Below are 18,723 nucleotides of genomic sequence, written 5' to 3' on the forward strand. Positions count from 1 at the left end.
AAAAATAAGATTGGATTTGAATTTGATTTGAATGATTTGATTTGAAAGAAGCTTTTATACAGGCATGGAAAAGCATCATATAAGAAGTATTTAACAAGTTTGATGATGAGCAACTAAATATTAAGTGTTCCTTTCACTATAATTTTGAATTACTGTCCGTTTCAATACTTTTGCTGACCTAAAATGTGGGTGGTCTTCAACCAAAGGTGTCATGTTCAAAGATGTTTGACTTTGTCAAGACATAAAAGCTGACATCCTGATCTATTGTCTTATAGCCATCTATTGATTTCAAACCCAAATGTCTTCAATGTAAAAATTTAAGTGGATATGTCGTTCCAATACTTTCAGAAAAAAAACTGTATGATTTTGATAATTAGAAAGTATTTAAATACATTTCAATTTGGAATGTATGTAGTTTTATGTCCTGTAATCAGTAATAATGAAACACATACATTCATTATTCATTCCTATTTAGCAACAGTTATTATGCCCCAGATGAGAACACACATCCACACGCTTAATTGCACCTAAAGGCAATTTAATGGAGCAAATTCTCATGCTTTTGAAAGTGTAAAAAAAAAAGAGAGGAAATCCACATACAAACAGGGTCAACATGTGGAACTGGTCAGCGACATTAACCCGAGTTCGTGATCAAACTAGTGAGCCTAAATCTGTGAGCCAACAACATCCAAGTAAAACTCTCTCCAGGCAACCTCAAGTAGCTCATTTTTCATATTATTTTTACAAAAAAAAAAAAAAAGACTTCATTGGCCAGAGCACCTGTCAATCAAATAACATTCGTTCAATTTGACATATATCACATCCTCACCACAGACCTACTGAAATCTTTGGGTCAAAATTGCCTCCCAATTTTGCCATATAAATAACATAAGCATAATAAGCAACACTAGGAGACAAACGAGGACATTAGGCAGGTAAAGTCAGGTACTGATGTAGGGTGAGGAGGCCTGGGGTGCAGTCAGCATTTTCATTCATCTCAAAGGTTTTAATTAGGGTTGAGGTCAGAGTTCTATAGCAGGCCACTCAAAATCTTCCACTACAACCTCTGTATTCACTATACAATCAAATGGAAAATGGAAAGCGAACACAATCAAAGACATCCTGTACAATTGTGTGCCTCCAACATTGTGGTAAAGGTTTTGGGATGAACCGCTTATTTCTGGAAAAGACAGGTGTCCCAGTACTTTTGTCCATATAGAATGCAAAGCCTGACATCCTGTGATTTTATTAGTATGAAGTATAAAGATTCTTTACAGGTAGAAGTTCTTGATAAACTTTCAGTACTGTACATTTCTTTTTAATTCAAATGGCCATTCAAATGTTTATTGTTCATTATTTGGTAGAAATCAAGAATGACAGGAAAATATACATCAATTCAATTTTCAGCCATGCAGTACTTATTTATGCCAGATGATTAAGTTCAATCTTAAAAATAAACCTTTTACTCCAATTAAATCTTTTTAATTATCTATAGAAAACCTTTATGTAATTTATGAACCACAACAATAATAAACATCAGCAACAGCTGGGAAAATACATTTAGCCAAAAACCATATAAAGGCTTTTATACCTGCACACTGTCATGATTTTTATATTATTATTGATTACAATTATTATTAAAGCACACATCTAATGCAATACCTAGCTATTAAACTGTGCATAGATCTAGAAAGAACTGCATATGCGACTGAAGAATGTTTTGATGTACCTTTACTGCTATCTAGTGGTCAGGTAAGATTATTGACTCAGACATGTTTTGCAGTTGTAATACAAGAGAACCCCACAAGAGGGGGATCTAAATTAACATTGACCTCTGCTTTGTTATACAGTACATTCAACACATAAATATTTTTCAAATACATTTTTTAGTTTAGAAATTTGTATTGTATACATATTTACACAAAATAGCTGAAGCTATCAAATCTATAAAATGTTTAGTTCACAAAATTTTGGGTTGCTTTATACTTTTTTTCCTTCTAGGTCTTTTATAATTTACACAATCTTTCTTGATTAAAGTTTGAAAAAAATATTCTGAAAAAAATGTTATGTTACATCAGTGTTCTAGATCAACTCTAAAGTAGTTCACTTTCATAAAAAGCCACCTGTTTCTCACAGTGTTTGCCCCCCCAGCCTGGATAACACTGGCACATAAATGGTTTTGTAAAATTATGATTATTATTAATATTATTATTACTCATTTTTACTACATATGAAGGACTGTTACTGTTGAGGTCAGGAAGCTCAGCTTTGGGGATGATGGTCCATACTGCTGGGTCAAGATGAAGGTAATCTGAAGAATGTGGGTCTCTCCGAGTGCATCGGCCGTTATACGAACACAGTTCCTTGCTGCAGAGAAACGCTGCTGTAGTCACATTCACCACATATCGGCCCAGGGTTTCATCCAGGTAATTTTTCACAAGTAGACATGTGCTCTGTAAAAGATTACAACAGAACTATTTTGTGGCATTTCTGGGGAGCAAAGAAAAAATCAATTCATGCTATATTCCTCTTCAGCAAGCACTTTGTCCTCGTCAGAGTTGTGGCGGACCCAGAGTCTATCCCTGGAAAACTTGAAGTTAGGTCTGAATACACCCTCAATGAGATACAAGGTCATCACTGACCACATCTCATACATTCACACACTGATTCACTTGAGTTCCCAACCCAATAGCAGGAATGAATTTGGGAGGGAACCAGAGAGCCCAGAGCATGACGTATTTTAACTAGTAATATTATATTAATAGTAAAATCTGAATACTAGTTCTATTTTTATTATCAGCCATCCTGGTTCTCAGCCAGTGTTTTAACTTACCAGTATATTTACAGTATATTCTGGTCTACCTGCACAAGCATCTGGAAATTTTCTCCAAATAAATAAGTTAAAAAAAGAACCTTCATTTAGTCTTGGCAATAACCTCTGTCAAAATGTAAAATTGATGGGAGAAGAGGTTATGATTATCTCCTGCTTGTGGGTTTCCTCATTGCTACTCTCTCCCTACTCCCACCAGTCACTGTTCACACCAATACGCCAAGTTCTGTGTGACTACAGTGTGTGAGCTGTTTATCAGGATTTTATGACATTTCCCTTGTTCCTACCTCTGCTTGTGTCTGACTCAGAGTCACATCATGTCGGAATTTTAGCACTCACATGAGGATGGCTTGAAGATGCTAGTTAGTACTGTACATGGGAAAAGAAAAACGGAAAGGAAATCTTGCAACACATACAGTATCTCAAAACTGACTGCACCCCTCACAATTTAGCAACCATTTTTAGTAGATCTTCTTAAGGGGCAATAGTATAGAAATTAATAAATAGTACACCCTAAGTGAACATGTAAAAACTGTGTCCAAAGTGTCACTATTTTGTGTAAGCACCATTGTTATCTAGCACTGCCCTAATCCTCCTGAGCATAGAATTCACCAGAGCTGCACAGGTTGTTGCTGGGATCCTCTTCTACTCCTCAATAATGACATCACAAAGCTGTTGGATGTTAGACACATGGCTCCACCTTCTGTTTGAGGTTGCCCCACATGTACTTAATAGAGTTAAGGTCTGAAGACATACTTGGCCACTCAGTCACCTTCAGATTCCAGCAGCACTCATGCAGCCCCAGATCATGATGCCACCACCACCATGCTTGACTGTAAGACACAAGACAAAATGCAAGTCTTGCTAGTCCTTACCAGTGCGTAGCCACACATGCTGGACACCATCTGAGCCAAACAAGTGTATTTTAGTCTCACTAGACCACAGGACATGGTTCCAGTAATTCATGCTCTTGAACAGGTTGTCTTAAGCAAACTGTTTGCAGGCTTTCTTGCCAGCTTCAGAAGAGGTTTCCTTCTGGTATGACGGCCCTGCAAACCGACTTGTTTTAGTGTGCGACGTATGATCTGTGCACTGGCAAGTGGACCTTCTGCTTCTACAACCTCTAAAGCAGTGCTGGCAGCACTCATGCGTCAGCTAACTCACAGCACGGAAATCTGTACCGCTATACAAGCTGCACATTGTTTACACTAAAACAGGGGTCACCAACATGGGTCTCCCGCAGGACTTTTCTAAAAAATAACTCACCATAGCGCCATTAACCAGTGAGCTGCACGCAATTATTTTGTTGCTGTTCTTTTTTTAAATCACACTTGCATTAGTTTGAATTTGAAAATGACAATATTAAAATATAGATGACTAGATATAGATGATTAATAGATATCATTAATTATTAATAACAACATAACATATAATTGAGGGGTAAATTAAGCAAATTTATTATTTCAGAACTCGTGTGTTATTTCAACTTGTGTGTATCAAACTGGTAGCCCTTTACATTAATCGTTACCCAAGAAGTAGCTCTCAGTTTCAAAAAGGTTGGTGACCCCTGCTCTAAAATATATCCAAGTTTATTTCTATAGTATTGTCCCATGGGATGATTATACTAAAATGGTTGCTGAAAGATTATAGCCTCAAGTCTGAATTATCGCCATATCCATCGACACAAGTAACAACAACTACAACCGAAATGAGTAACACTGCAAGTCAAAACTTTTTTCAGACTTCTTTAAGATGACGTGAACTGTAAGCTTGGAAAAAAAACAGGTGACTTTCTGGAACGGGAAGTGTATGAGATTTGTGTGAGTGAGTAAATCACCAAAACTGCTGAGGTCGGCTGGATAGCCTGTGAGCAGATGCAAAGTAGAAAAAAAATATTGTTCTTTTTATTTTTGGCAAATACAAATTTAGAGGTTTAAAATCAATGCAGCTATTTTCTTTTCTTTATTGTAGAAACCTACATTCAAGTGCTTTCCTTATTAGAGGGCAGCTATTATGGAAGATAGAAACCCTTAATTATCTGAAAAACCCATTTAGAACATTTAAATGGTCCTTTTTTTTCTAGAAGTGTTGCACTTTTTGTTGCTATTTTTTTTCAGCTGCGCCATACCTAATGCTTATGTTAAACTTTATTATATATATAATTTAGTTATACATCTTGAACGGTACCATGCGTGCTAAAACCGATGTGTGGAGGGGAGTTAGAGATAAAACACGTCAGTTTAAACCTTCAGGGGTTTACTTTTCCATTTGTTTTTGTTTTGTTTGTTTATTTCTTACTCAAATTACATTTAAAATATGCCACCTTAAAGTTCAAAGTCAAATCCCAAATGGCTCTAATCTGCTTTATGGCACTGTTACACCCAAATGTCTGAAACCCATTGATTTTCCACCCTCATTTAAAATGAATAGAATTTTGAAAGCTGTAAAAACAAGGAAATGAAACATCACTAATATCCACAAGGTTCAAGATTCTACACTATTTCTAGTTCACTCTTTTAATCTAAGCAGAACAAGCTTTAAGAACAAGCAGGTGTTTGTGCAACACTGATCATTTTGATCTAAGGTCATGCCATCATTAAGGCAATAAAGCAAAAGAAATAAAAGCAACAAACATAAATTCTGGTAAATATTAAAAGATTTGTCTCATAGGACTGCTAACAATAATGTAATCAAAAAGGTTTGTGATAAATAACAAATGAATGTAAAACTAACAGTATTTTCAAAAACTTGTGTACTGTGCTTAAATCTTTGTCCCGTGAAAGAGGCGCTCCAATTACAGGCAAATTTAACCATAAAAAATAGAAATTCCGAGGTAGTATGGAATCAAGATGGTTTTATGTTCAGATTTGTTATTGAACATTTGTCCAAAAAAGATACTCGGGTTTATTTTTTGGGGCAATAAAGGTTTAAAAAGAAACTGTGGTATATTTTACCTTGTTTGTGGCATAGCTAGCATCTCCCCATAGCACAATTCCTGCTGTCCCTAATGCGACACTCTCTCCAAGAGTATGAACCAGATCCTCCTATAAAACACAAAGGAGTCAAACTGTACAGTGTCTTTCAATAGAAGCCTTTAGGAATGACTTCATGAATTGTGAGAACTGAAAGGTCAATGCAGTGGCGCACTATCAAGCCATTAATATCAGCAGTTCATTGTAATCAGTCTGTAAATATGCATTTGTACAGACATATGGATCAATACCTGCGAGAGGAAGGTCATTGAATAGGTATAGACGATACGGGCATAGGGGATGACAGCTGGTTTAATAGGAGAGACTTGCTCTCTCACTCTCATGCCTTCAATGATCCTATTTCGGGCATACAGTTGAATGTCTCGATCACGACCCTTGAGGCTCAGATCCATATAAATATCGGGATATAAAGCCGTGCTGACGTTCCACAACCAAGATAACTTGTTGTTCATTTTCATGACTAGTGTTGGACATTCCCCTGTGTAGTTCTCTTTTTTTTTATACTGATAGTTGTAGCAACAGGGAAAGCCATAGAATCCCCACAGTCCTCCAGGCCTTTCGCCTCTTCCAAGCTTGATTGTTTGCTCCATGAAGGCCTGTGCTGCATCTTCAAAGTCTTTCTTAGCCTGGATTTCTATCTGCTCTGGTTTCCAGTCTGGGTGTTTAGTTTTTACCAGTGTTCTAGAGCCTTGCTGGTATATCTCCTTACTGTTCCAGTTGCGCTCCCAAACTGGTCTCCAGCTCTCCCAGTCCACTACAGCCAGGCCGCTAAAGTCTTTATTTGGCATCTGCTGTTGCACATTAAAATAGGCTTCCAAGAGGTGATCATGCAGACTATAGTTCTGAGGAACACCTCCATACACAGATACGTTTTTCTCATTGTAGTGAGGATAGAAGCCTAGCTTGTCCGAGTAGAAGATGGTGATGTTACTGCCAATGAAGCTCTGGTTCAGATTGTGGACGATATCAAAAATGTTCAAGTCCAGATCAACGCCATACTCAGATGCACACTTTTCAGTAGGAGCATTCCATACTGTAAAGAATGGAAAATCTGATGGTAATTTAAGTGGTCGGCTCATGACAGGACAAGTTAAAAAAAGGCAGATAAAGGTGTGACATGGTGCCCAGTGTGCAATGGTGCCCATACCTGGCAGAAGACATCATAAAGAAACATGTAACAGTTATTTACTTCAGGGCAAGCATGAAAAAAACATGCAAAAAATTCATAAACAGTATGCAAGATCACGTCCTCTATCTTTTTTTTTTTTGTTGCTTATTTTCAAAGTTACAATAATTCCTGTCATCTGCACAAGAGCATACAATCATAAAAAAAATTTAGAACTCTAGTGAGGTGAACACACTATGCGATGAAACAAGTCAATTCAAATGTATAATAAGTTGAAAGTCCTTTTAAAAGGTAATTTCTGTAATGAGAGGCCATTTCTGTTAACACTTAAAGATATATTATAATGGATAGGCAATTATCTATAATAATTGCCCACAATAATAATAAGCCGCATAGCATGTCTGAGTATTTAGACAAAGTGAGAAAGGCTTCCTGTTATGGTCTCATGTTTATATTTTTTTTTATGTTTGTATCATGTGTAATGTGTAACTTAAATTAACAGCATCATACAATTTTCATGGTATGGTTTCGTATATGAACTTAGAAAAAAATGCTGATACCAAAAAAAGAAATCTAACATTTTAGAACTTTGCATTCACCCTTCACGGACATAAGTTTGTGGACACGTGTCCATAACAGTCATATACACATTTTAAACATCCTGCTCCACATTAAGTTCCCATTTGCTTATTTATATATATATATATATATATATTGTTATAATAACCTCCACTGATTCAGTGATTCAATTCATCCAATTCAGTGATTCAATTCATCCCAAAGATGTTCAATTGGGTGGAGGTCAGAGCTCAGCAGCAGGCCTTTCAAGATCTTCCACTCCAACCCATGTAAACCATGCTTTTTGTTGTTTACAACAAGTTTTTGTGGTAGCAGTTTTGGGAAGAACTACATATGGCTGGAATGTCAGGTATCTTAATTTTTGACTATGGTCCTGTCAAGCAGACAAAAACATGAACATGATGAATAGGACACGTGGCTTTGCATGGTTACACAATGTAAAGCTGTTATCGCTTAGTGTGTACTCACTTTTGTTGGAAGCTCTTTAAACAAATAATGGCTGTATGTTGAGTTATTTTCAGAGGACAGTAAATCTGTACTGCTATACCAGCTGCACATTGGCTACTTTAAAATTTATTCATTTCTACAGTATTACTTCTTGAGACTAAATGGTTGCTGAAATATGAGGGGGTGTACTCACTTTTGTGAGATACTGTATATGTAACATTATGTCTAATCTATGTGGGAAACTGTTGAATAAACAGGATGACAGCTGCTACATGATATCAGCATGCCTTTGCTTGTGCTGAAATAGTGCTGCTCTAATGCTATCACCCAAACCTTTAGAGGTGAATGTCCCCGAAGTAAAAGCTAGAAAACAATATATTTAGTAGCAACCTGCTACATAAGTATATCATTATTTTTTTTTTTTTTCTTATACATTTCCTCGATCCAAAACGTGCACCTGTACGACTGTGAACGTTTTTACAATGACTTTAGGTTAAAAATTAAAAAAAGGGGGAGTATTTATACCCTTGGCTTACAGGACACGCTAAAAAAATATAGGGAAAAAAAGATTTCCACATAGGAAGCACCTGTGTATCCTTGCTTTTAAAGCCTCCTCAGAAGAATCTGTATTAGGGTTGTGCCATATCATACTGTCCATGATATACCAGTAAAGTAACTACGGGATTGGGGAGGCAACAACTAATCAATAAAATCGATAACGACATTCGTTGTCAACGAATGTCGTTATCGATTAGTTGGGCTGTTCAAGTTACGGGTTAGCGTGATGGCAAGATAACACAGCCGCTTGCTTAATGGCAAAAGTACAGGTCAACTGGCAGCAGGAAAAAGTTTGTGTCCCAAGTGATCCAAGGCATGGAAGCATTTTATATTAAACGCAAGGCAATTAGAACATTGTATATTAAACGCAAGGCATGGAAGCATTTTATATTAAAGGCAAAGCAGAGCTTGTGTTTGATGGAAGTACCACAGGATGCACAAGCACATGAAAAGAAAACACGCTGGTGTCCCAGATGAAGGCGAAACATCAGCACGATAAGCAAAAACTGTATAACCCTCATCAGGCGAAACTGGTGTGGTTTAATGATCTGTTCTGTCGTGACTCGCAAGTATCGGGTTGCGCAATCGGCTCACTAGTGACATTGTGATGGATGCGATTAAAAACGGTGCGAACAAACACCGAATCTAAAAGCATCAAATAACAGCAGCAGTAAACGATCGCATTTTTAGTCACTGTTGTGGTTTTAAACGAATGCTTAGCCCGTTAGTTTGCTGCGTTTCTTTGTTCCATACTCTTTTCATAGCATTTGTGTACTACATTAATTAACTTATCTGTTTTCAAATGTGATTTATTGCGGCTTTACTATACACTCAAATGCTTGTTTTGGATGTTTGTATATTTAATTTATGCATATATCATTTAAATATTATACAAAATTAAATTAATTATATATTCTAGATGTTTATATCTTCACAAATGAACAAAATGTGTATTTTTGTTAACAAAAATTGGCAAAATAATTTTTTATTTCGATTTCTTAAGTTCAAATGCTGTTGTTGTTTTTTTTACAGAAAGAAACAACTCAGCATGGGTACATTTTTTAAAAGGATAAATTACACATGCACTCATCAACAAGCAGCCACTATAAGCTTTTAAATGTCTAAATTAAAGTTAAAAGCACTATGTGGCGTTTGCATTTTTCTAAGTACACTTTTATCCATAAATACCCTGAATACGGGTTTTATACAGCTATAATAACATAAAAATAGAATAAACATCCAATAGATATTTTTTTATCAAATTAATTGATTAATAAAGGATAAGAACAATTCTGCATTTATACCATGTTGATGTGTTGAAGCATATTCAAGTTAAATAAAGTTTTATAAAGTATTTGTACAATATTTAGATTTTTTTTTTTCCCTTCGGGTTAGATTTTGAATCCTTGAAGCACTGGTAAATATATATATATATTATATTTTCTTTCGTACTTAATTCGTATTGCTTTTTTTTAATACTAATATAAATTAACGATGGTCACAATTCACTTTAAAAAATTTTAACTATGTTTTTAAATGGCTCTCAAAGCTGCATATTGATATGACTTATGTGGCCCTATTATAAGCACATAGAAAAATAACGGAAAACTGTAATATTAAGTGTAAGCATAAAGTATTATTGTATTAAGTAATTAAGTGCATATTGCCCATCCCTAATTTGTACATCAATTGATTTACATGTCACAGGCTAAAGGAAATCTAGTAAATGTTTGTAGACACTTGACCATTACAGCGATTTGTGGTTCTTCTCCTAACTGTTGTCATACCTTTGTATGAAACTAATTATCTCTGTAAATGTCTTTGTCACCCTTCACTGGAACTTTCAGGCCCATTCTAATAAGCATGGTGTGAAAAAGCTTGAGTGGCTCAAGTACTAATCTCAACACCACCTTTGGGATTAACTGGAATGCTAACTGCATTTAAGACTGCTTCAGTGCCTGACCTCACTAATGTTCCTGTGGCTGTCCAATCCTAGCCATACGCTGAAATCTAGTCTTCCTTGATGAATGGATGTTACAACCCTAATTCTAAAAAAGTTAGACACTGGGTAAAATGTAAATAAAAACTGAATGCAATGATTTGCTAATCTCATAACCCTATATTATATTCACAATCAAACATAGAAAACATGACGTGTTTAAAATGAGGAAATGGGTGATTTAAGAAGAAAATGAGGTATGAAGAATGAGGAATCTCATTTCTGCAAAAAGTAAAAAAAGAAAAAAAGGAACAACAAAAGGCTGAAAAGGTCAGTGTTTTGCAACGAATTACATCAATTGGCACAATATCAACAGGCAGCAGTTCACAAATCTGTGAAAAAAGCTTGTCTTCTGTCTTATAATTTGTGGAAAAATTTCAGAATAATGTTACTCAAGAAAAAACTGCTAAGACTTAGATAATATACAATATCATTGAATAATATACAACATAATATTGTATATAATATCATCAAAAGATTCAAAAAATCTGGAGAAAGCTCTATGTGCAATGATTATGAAATAAAATTTACTGCATGAGCTCAGAAACACCACAATCATTTAAAAATAATTTTTGGAAAACATGGGCCCGTATCCTCCAGACTAAAGATGAGAGGGACCATCTGGGTTGTTATGAGTGCTCGGTTCAAAAGCCTGCATCCCTGATGGTCATTAGCTTGCTTGGATTAGCTGGCTAATGAATGTGCAGCTTTCACATCTGGAAAGGCATCATTGCTGAAAGATATAAATAGGTTGTAGAGCAGCAAATGCTTGCATTCAGATTACGTCTTTTTCAGGAAAAGCCTTGCATATTTCGGCAAGACAATGCCAAATGATAGCATTTATTACAATAGCATGGTTTCATTGTAAAAGAGTCCTGCTGCTGAACTGGCCTGCCTGCACTCCAAACCTTTCTCTAGATAACATATCAAGAAATGAAAAATATGACAAAGAAGACCTAGGAGTGTTGAGCAGCTGGAAACCTGTATTGAGCACAAATGAGACAACATTTATCTCTCAAAACTCCAGCAACTAGTCTTTTCAGTTTCCAGATGCATACAGACTGTTGTTAAAAGAAGAGTGGATGCTACAGAGTGGTAAACATGGCCCTGTCCCAACTTTTATTAGACATGTTGCGCCCCATCAAATTAAAAACTATTTTCCAGTAAAATGATTCATTTTCTCCGTTTAAACATTTGTTATGTTTTCTATGTTGTATTTGGGGGTTTGTGAGCTTTGCAAATCATTGCATTTTGTTTTTATTTTACATTTTACATAGGGGTGTAGTTCTTTTGTATTAAGTTCCTGAAACTCCAAATTAAACAAGAACAAACTAAAACATAGGAAGTAGATGGAAAGGTACTGCAAACACTGCAAAAAAAAAAAAAGTTATGTAATGACTCTAATTACGATTCTATACAATTCTATATGTTTTTATACAACAAACACAAAATTAATAAACTTATTTCTAAACATATTTACTTGCAAGTGAAGCTGTTGTATTCTCTTAGCTGAAACTGTAGCTTCTTTCGAGAAATATAAATAATATCTGCTTACAAAAAATGATCATTTCAAGTTTTATAGAACTAACAAAAATTCTGAAATTGATTTATAAATCTCCGATTTGTTTAAAACAACGGGACGGGAGAAATATGATTTGTTTGTATATGAGATATTGATTGTACTCGCTTGGTAACACTGGTTAAAAAGTTGCCTCTTATCTACAATATCCTACATATACATATCGTACATATAAATATATAAAGTTCTCTCATCTTACCTACTGTACCGTGTCGCTCTGTTTGTGTTTCAATCACAAAAACGAAACACTAGAAGTAAAAAAAATCGTGACACGGAATTGCTTTTAAAAAGCGAAAAGAGGAAGAAATCTTTCCAGTGGGCGGGGCCTGAGAGTGGCCGGTACAAAGGGAGACGCGTGGGCGGAGTCTGTTTCTTTTTCAAACGTTGAATCGTAATGGGAAGAGTCGGATCATTTGACTCAGCTCGCACAAAGAGCCGACTCTTTTGGACAAACTGGACGAAACTGTTTTTTTTTTTTTTGTTTTTTTTTACCTACATGAAATTATTTCCTAAAATCTGACTATATGGTCAAATTTAAAAAAACAAAAGAATAATATTCATCATATATAAAAGCAGTCAGGTACAATACATTGTGCAATTAATTGCATTGTACAAACACTGTAAGCATTGTATGGCTGTCTCTGCTGTTTTTGTGCTTCTTGAAGAATATTAATTTTTTCATATTTATGACAGCCCCTCATAATAAAAGAAACATTAATTCTATTTCAATTCAATTCAAACAGTCTAATGCATGTTGAGCCATGGACTCCACAAGTCCTCTAACAGACCTTCAGTGGGATGTGACCAGACGGTCTAGGATTCTCTCTTTATGTATATCAATGAGCCTTGTACATTCATGACCCTGTTACAGTTCACTGGTTGTCCTTTCCAGGAACACCCCACAAAGACCTGGTGTTCTGAAAATGCCCTGATGTCATCTAGCTATAACAAATTGATTCTTGGCAAAGTTGAACAGATTCCATTTTTCCTGCTTTCAATACATCAACTCTGTTCACTTTCTACCAAATATATCCAACCCCTTGACAGATTTTAGTGTAACAAGATAATTAATCAGTGTTATTCACGTCCCCTGCTAGTAGTTTTAATTTTATGGCTGATCTGTGTATAGCCTATGGGTGGGCTGTTATCTGAAAGATCGCTTCCACATGTGTTTCTGGGTTTCACAATTTTACAAAATCATTTGCGATAGTAAACTTCAGATGTGTCAGATATGAAAAAGCACTTAATAAAAGCAAAGTACTTTTTGGCATAGTTTAAAAAAAAAAAAGCATTGTTAATGCATTTGTGTTTTTCTGCAACAGTTCACTGAATTATATAGATTGGAAAACCCCAATGAACTAGAGGACACAAATAGAACTGCTTGGCATCTGAAAGCCTGTAATTGTGGGCTGGCAAAATGCAGGCAGTGGCCCCATTGCAAACACAAGTGTGACAGATGTAGTATATGCTTCTTTTATGATTCACTTCATTGCAATGTAATGCCACGTTAAAAGAGGGACCTTAATTCCACATAGACTGGTGGTTGCCATTTATTTGGAGTCTATCTGGTGTATAGATTTTGATTTATCTATAAAATGGTATAATATGTACACTAACACATAACACAATATTCAACCACAAGCGCTCCCTTTTTTCCTTTCCATTTTTTGCCATACTTACACATTTAACAGACAAACAATTATACATTTTAAAGACACAACTATTTATTAAATAGCAAGAGTGAGTGTAAACCTAGAAAATATGTGTCAATCGGGTCTATATGACTGCAAAAAAAAGTCCTAGTATTGTTTAAGTGATCACACCACAGCACTTAAATCACCACAATAAAATAAATTCAATAATTAATTCAATTAACATCAACTTAAATTAGAGACAGTGTATCATTTATATGTATGATGATGATTCGCAAATTAGTTTTATTTTTTTTATGTTGTTTGTGAATCCATGATCTAAGATAATAAACATAAGTGCTTATTTGGACTAGTTTTTCTGTGCTTATTTAATTTCTTATCAGCATTGTTTCCTCATTGGGGACACCCACTTTTTTTACATTTAACTTTCCAATTATACAAAATGCGATTAGGCTAAAGACTGGCATTTAAAAAAAAAAAAAAAAAAAATCAGTTTTTCAATCAGTTTTTCTAGATATTTCGTTGAACACCCTTGAATATTTCTATAAAAATTAAATTATAATAAAATTTGTATAGCAATAAGAAAAAGAACATTAGAAACTGTACAATAAGATTGCATTTTACAAATAAATTTACAGAAGCAAATGCTTCCTTCGTGTCACAGAGAATGTAAAACTGTCCACAGCAGGCTGTATAAATGTCCAGTATTCTGAATACTCAGTTCAATAATGTGAGCAGCAAAAAGAGAAGACAGGAACTCCACGATACATGCAGTTTGTGTCCCCGCCCTCTGTTATACCTGGGATCCGGCAGCTCACAGTAAGACCCTTGATAGCCGCTAAAACACTGGCAGATAAAATCTTCCCTAATGCGTTTCAATTCCTCAGATCCCATGTGTCCTTCGACTGCCAGGCTTTTCCCCTGCATCACAATCCTGTGACTCTGAGGGTCCAGGTGCAGGTATGTATCTGAGTCTGGTTGCCTGCGCATACAGCGGCCACGGGAGCCACACACTGACTGACTACACTGTTCAGCTGCACTGGAAACATTGAGGAGGTAATGGCCCAGTGGCCCCTGGACATACTCAGCCAGCTTCCTACAGATCACCTAAAAATAGAATGCACAGATAAAGGAAACAATAAATGCAACAACAAATAAAAAAGAGTACTAAGGCAAAATTATATCTACCGACAATAACATGGAAAAACATTGGCATGTAGTCTATGTTAGACAAATACTTTAAAAACAGTATTTGTGAATTGAAGTGAGATTGTTCAATTTAAAATGCAAATGCTTACACTGCTGCTTGAATAATTGGCATCTCCCCAGAGTATAATGCCAGCAGCACCCAGTGCCACACTTTCTCCAATGGTGGAGATCAGGTCAACCTGTGAAGAGAAACAAAGATCAAATCACTGATTAGGTCAAACAGGACAAGCACCAATCAAAGGCCTTTTTCTGCTAGTTCTGACATTTTTTTTTATTATGCTATTTTCCTGCAAAAAGCTAAAATTGTGCATGTCCACTCTTATTTTAATTAGGAAACAACCAGAGGATTGGCACTGGGTGGTGGTCATGGAATATGTGACCACCTCCCTTCCTGCATGCAGACTTGAGTACAGAAATCTATGCATATTTGCTGAAGCAGGAAAAGTCTGCTGGTAGAGATAAGAGGGAAAGGTTAGGGTTAGGGTACAAGCGACGCTTGATGGAAATGTACACATATTACACTATGACTTATGGATGGTAAGGGGTGTTATCAGTTCTAAACAGACGGTTAAACGTTCATTTTCATCCAATAATAGGTGGAATCTCTAGAGAACCTAAATTATAACATCCATCAAGACTCACCTCAGTAAGAAGGGCCAGCTCGTTGATGTACGTGGGACGAACGTACACAAACACTGGGCGTGCCAGGTCAGAGCCCAAAGATGCTACTCTCATGCCCTCTTTCACCCTGTTCCGAACAAACTGGCGAGCGAACGCAGTTGAACGCAACACTGAACCTATGTAGACGGATGGAAAAAGTGCTGTGCTTTCTGTCCACAGCCAGGTCAGCTGGTCATTCCGGGCTATCTCTGGGTCAGGACAACGACCTGTGTAGCTCTCTAGGCTTTTGAGGTAATCATGGTTGTAGCAGTCAGGAAACAGGTAGAATCCCCACAGCTGGTTTGGACGCTGATGTTTGGCCAACCGCAAGGACTCAAGCATAAAATTGCGCCCTGATATCTCAAACTCTTGTTGAGCCACCTTTGTCAGCCGAGCCGGGTCCGACGTCGGGTTCTTTTTGGACACCAAGAGCTGGGACTGGTTTTTGTAAATGTTCTTAGAATCCCAATTCCGAATCCATAGGGGGCGCCATTCCTCCCAGTCGAACACCGCAAGGCCTTTTGCTGCTGCGTTAGGAATGTATTTCTCGAGGTCTTGTGACATCTTCTCAAGGTGCTTAGTCTGGCTGGCAAGTTGAGGAAGGCCACCATTCACCGGATTCTTGTCAGTATTAAAATACGGGTACAGGCCAAGTCGATCCTTATAGAAAATGGTGAGATTTTGTTTGGTGAAACCTTCATTTGGTGAAGCCACAATCTGGAACTGGTCCAGCGGAAAATTAACATTGTGGCGTGGCCGACAGTCTTCAGTGGGGGCATTCCAGGCTAGCAACAAAGGCTTACCCTGGTATAGAGGCCATCTTGTAGGTTTCAGGTTTTGGGCTTTAGCAAAAGAGTCCAACACTAGTGGAACTATTAACCAGAGTTTCCATTTAGACAGAATCCAGTTAGCCATGCCTTCTGTCATCTTTTCACAACAACAGCTTTGTTGATGTTAAGGTCTGTTTAAATGAGGAATAAAGAGTTTTAGTTGACAATAAAAAAAAAGTTTCTCTTGTTTAAACCTTTCTTTTGGATTTAACTAATAAAAGTTATGTCCTTACAATAGGTAATTAAAAACAGACAAAATCATTCAGTCATTCAGACAGACAGACAGACAGACAGACAGACAGACAGACAGACAGACAGATAGACAGATAGATAGATAGATAGATAGATAGATAGATAGATAGATAGATAGATAGATAGATAGATTTTTATGTAGATTAAATCTAGATTCTTTTTTCTATTTAATGACACTTTTATAAGACATTCTGTAGTTTATTTGGAGTTCATGAATTACGCATAAACCCCTGTAAACAGTTGAAACCCAAGAAACACAATAAAATCCTCTAAAGTACTGCATCTTACCGTTCACACCAGGAACAGAGACCTTTCCCACTTAAATGAAGTGATCGGTTCAGTGCTGTACACCTCGCACCACTCCATAACACTGAATCCGGGTCTCGGAGCACACGCTTTCAAATCACAGCCGCATACCGTATTGTCTTCTTATCATCTATATATGACTTTGCTTAAAGTTTTATGGTGGACTCACACACACACACACACACACACACACACACACACACACACACACACTCAAACACACTCACACACAACTCCCGGCTGCGCTTTCATTGATCCCACAGAAGAAGGGGCGGGGTTGTGTGGTTGCTACGCTACTTGAGCCATAGTGGGCGTGACTTTTACGACCCCCATTCATTTTATTCTAACCCTCAGAATTCTGTTGTGCTTTTGTTGTCTGTTTTGAATACAATCATGGTGAAGTCAAATAGTTTTTTGAAATTCATACAATAAATTAAATCATCACCCTAGTATATATTTGAATTGTGAACGGACATGACAATATATTAATAAAACAGCAATAAAACTACACATGTATATCTATAAGCTTTTATTGTCATTTCAACCATATTTAGCCGATGCATTACACAGTGATATGAAACAACGTTCCTCCTGAACCCTGGTGCCACATACAACAACAATCACAGAAAACAGAAAACACAGGGCTGAGGACTAGTAAGTGTCCTCGCCACATAAAGTGCATCGTGTGCAACCTGGTGCAAACAGTGCAAAGACAACACAAGACAGTGTAAGACAAATACACAAATACACAAAATACAAAATAGCACCGCCAGTATACCTGTTGTATATTACACTCTTCGGAGTGTAACAGTTAACAGTTGACTTGACTTGACTTGATTTGACTTTAACAGTGAACAGTAGCAAAAAATGTAAACAAAAATGTTGTGCAAAAGGGCAATTACAATAATCCAGAGAAGATGTGTAAAAAAAAACGGCATGTAAACAGTTTATGGTAATGAAGTGATGTAATGTAAGTGGTCATGAAGACATTGATGTGTAAAGTGTGTACGAGTGTGTGTTGAGTTCGGTTTGTACAGATCAGTCACAGAGTGTGTGTGTGTGTGTGTGTGTGTGTGTGTGTGTGTGTGTGTGTGTGTGTGTGTGTGTGTGTGTGAGTTCAGTTCATAACCATATCTTGGTTATATACACACTAGACATTTTATTTAAAGTAAATAAAATATAAGCACCAACCTCAGGGTTAATAAACATTTCTGTATAAATGTGTATAATGTGTGCAGAGTTTTTCTTTTCAGCAACTAATTTAAAAAAAATCTAAATTGTTATTATATTTCAACTTAAATAATTAATAGGTGGCGCAACTTTAATAATAATCATCAACTTTTTTTTACAGTGTTCTCATAGTAAAGGTGCTGGAGACTAAAAAATAAAAGGTAGTTATTATTCTTTTGAATATAATAAGTTCAAATCAATCATTTTAAAACATTTTGGATTATAAACTTGACTTCAATGTGTTTTGATGATATTTTATAGAATTGGCAGAATAAAGAAAACCACTATGGATCTAATAAATAATTTAAACATAACACGTTTAAATAAATATTTAATGTTACAAATACTATTTTGAGTTTGTACATTGGAACATTTCAATTAATTTATTTTAAAGTTAAAAGGGTCCCTGCGCACAAAATCTAGACCATGGTACCAACCCCACAGATCTACTATTGATTTCATTTCTTTACAAG

General features: G+C 36.2%; 1 protein-coding gene across 1 annotated transcript; it reads right to left on the minus strand.

Annotated features, from left to right (window-relative positions):
• Nucleotides 1-521: 521 nt before the first annotated feature.
• On the minus strand, nt 522-17,287 carry hyal2a (hyaluronidase 2a). Its single transcript, XM_083561888.1, has 8 exons — nt 17,003-17,287; nt 15,615-16,593; nt 15,062-15,151; nt 14,483-14,870; nt 6,054-6,970; nt 5,785-5,874; nt 1,065-2,453; nt 522-671 (listed from the first exon to the last, which is right to left on the minus strand). Exons 2-7 carry the CDS (start codon nt 16,557-16,559, stop codon nt 2,094-2,096), a joined length of 2,790 nt encoding a protein of 929 aa, XP_083418014.1. The 5' UTR covers nt 16,560-16,593; nt 17,003-17,287; the 3' UTR covers nt 522-671; nt 1,065-2,093.
• Between the last annotated feature and the right edge of the window lie 1,436 nt (nt 17,288-18,723).

Source organism: Silurus aristotelis (assembly GCF_946808225.1).
Source record: "Silurus aristotelis genome assembly, chromosome: 2".
NCBI lineage: Eukaryota > Metazoa > Chordata > Actinopteri > Siluriformes > Siluridae > Silurus > Silurus aristotelis.

What these genes read in the sequence shown, in the direction of transcription:
- hyal2a (XM_083561888.1), bottom strand. Translation starts at nt 16,559, where the DNA reads ATGACAGAAGGCATGGCTAACTGGATTCTGTCTAAATGGAAACTCTGG. An exon ending in GCTGCTCACATTATTGAACT is followed by an intron (nt 6,971 to 14,482) that starts GAGTATTCAGAA and finishes GTCTTCTGCCAG; the next exon opens with GTATGGGCACCATTGCACAC. An exon ending in CTAGCTATGCCACAAACAAG is followed by an intron (nt 2,454 to 5,784) that starts GTAAAATATACC and finishes AATCTTTTACAG; the next exon opens with AGCACATGTCTACTTGTGAA.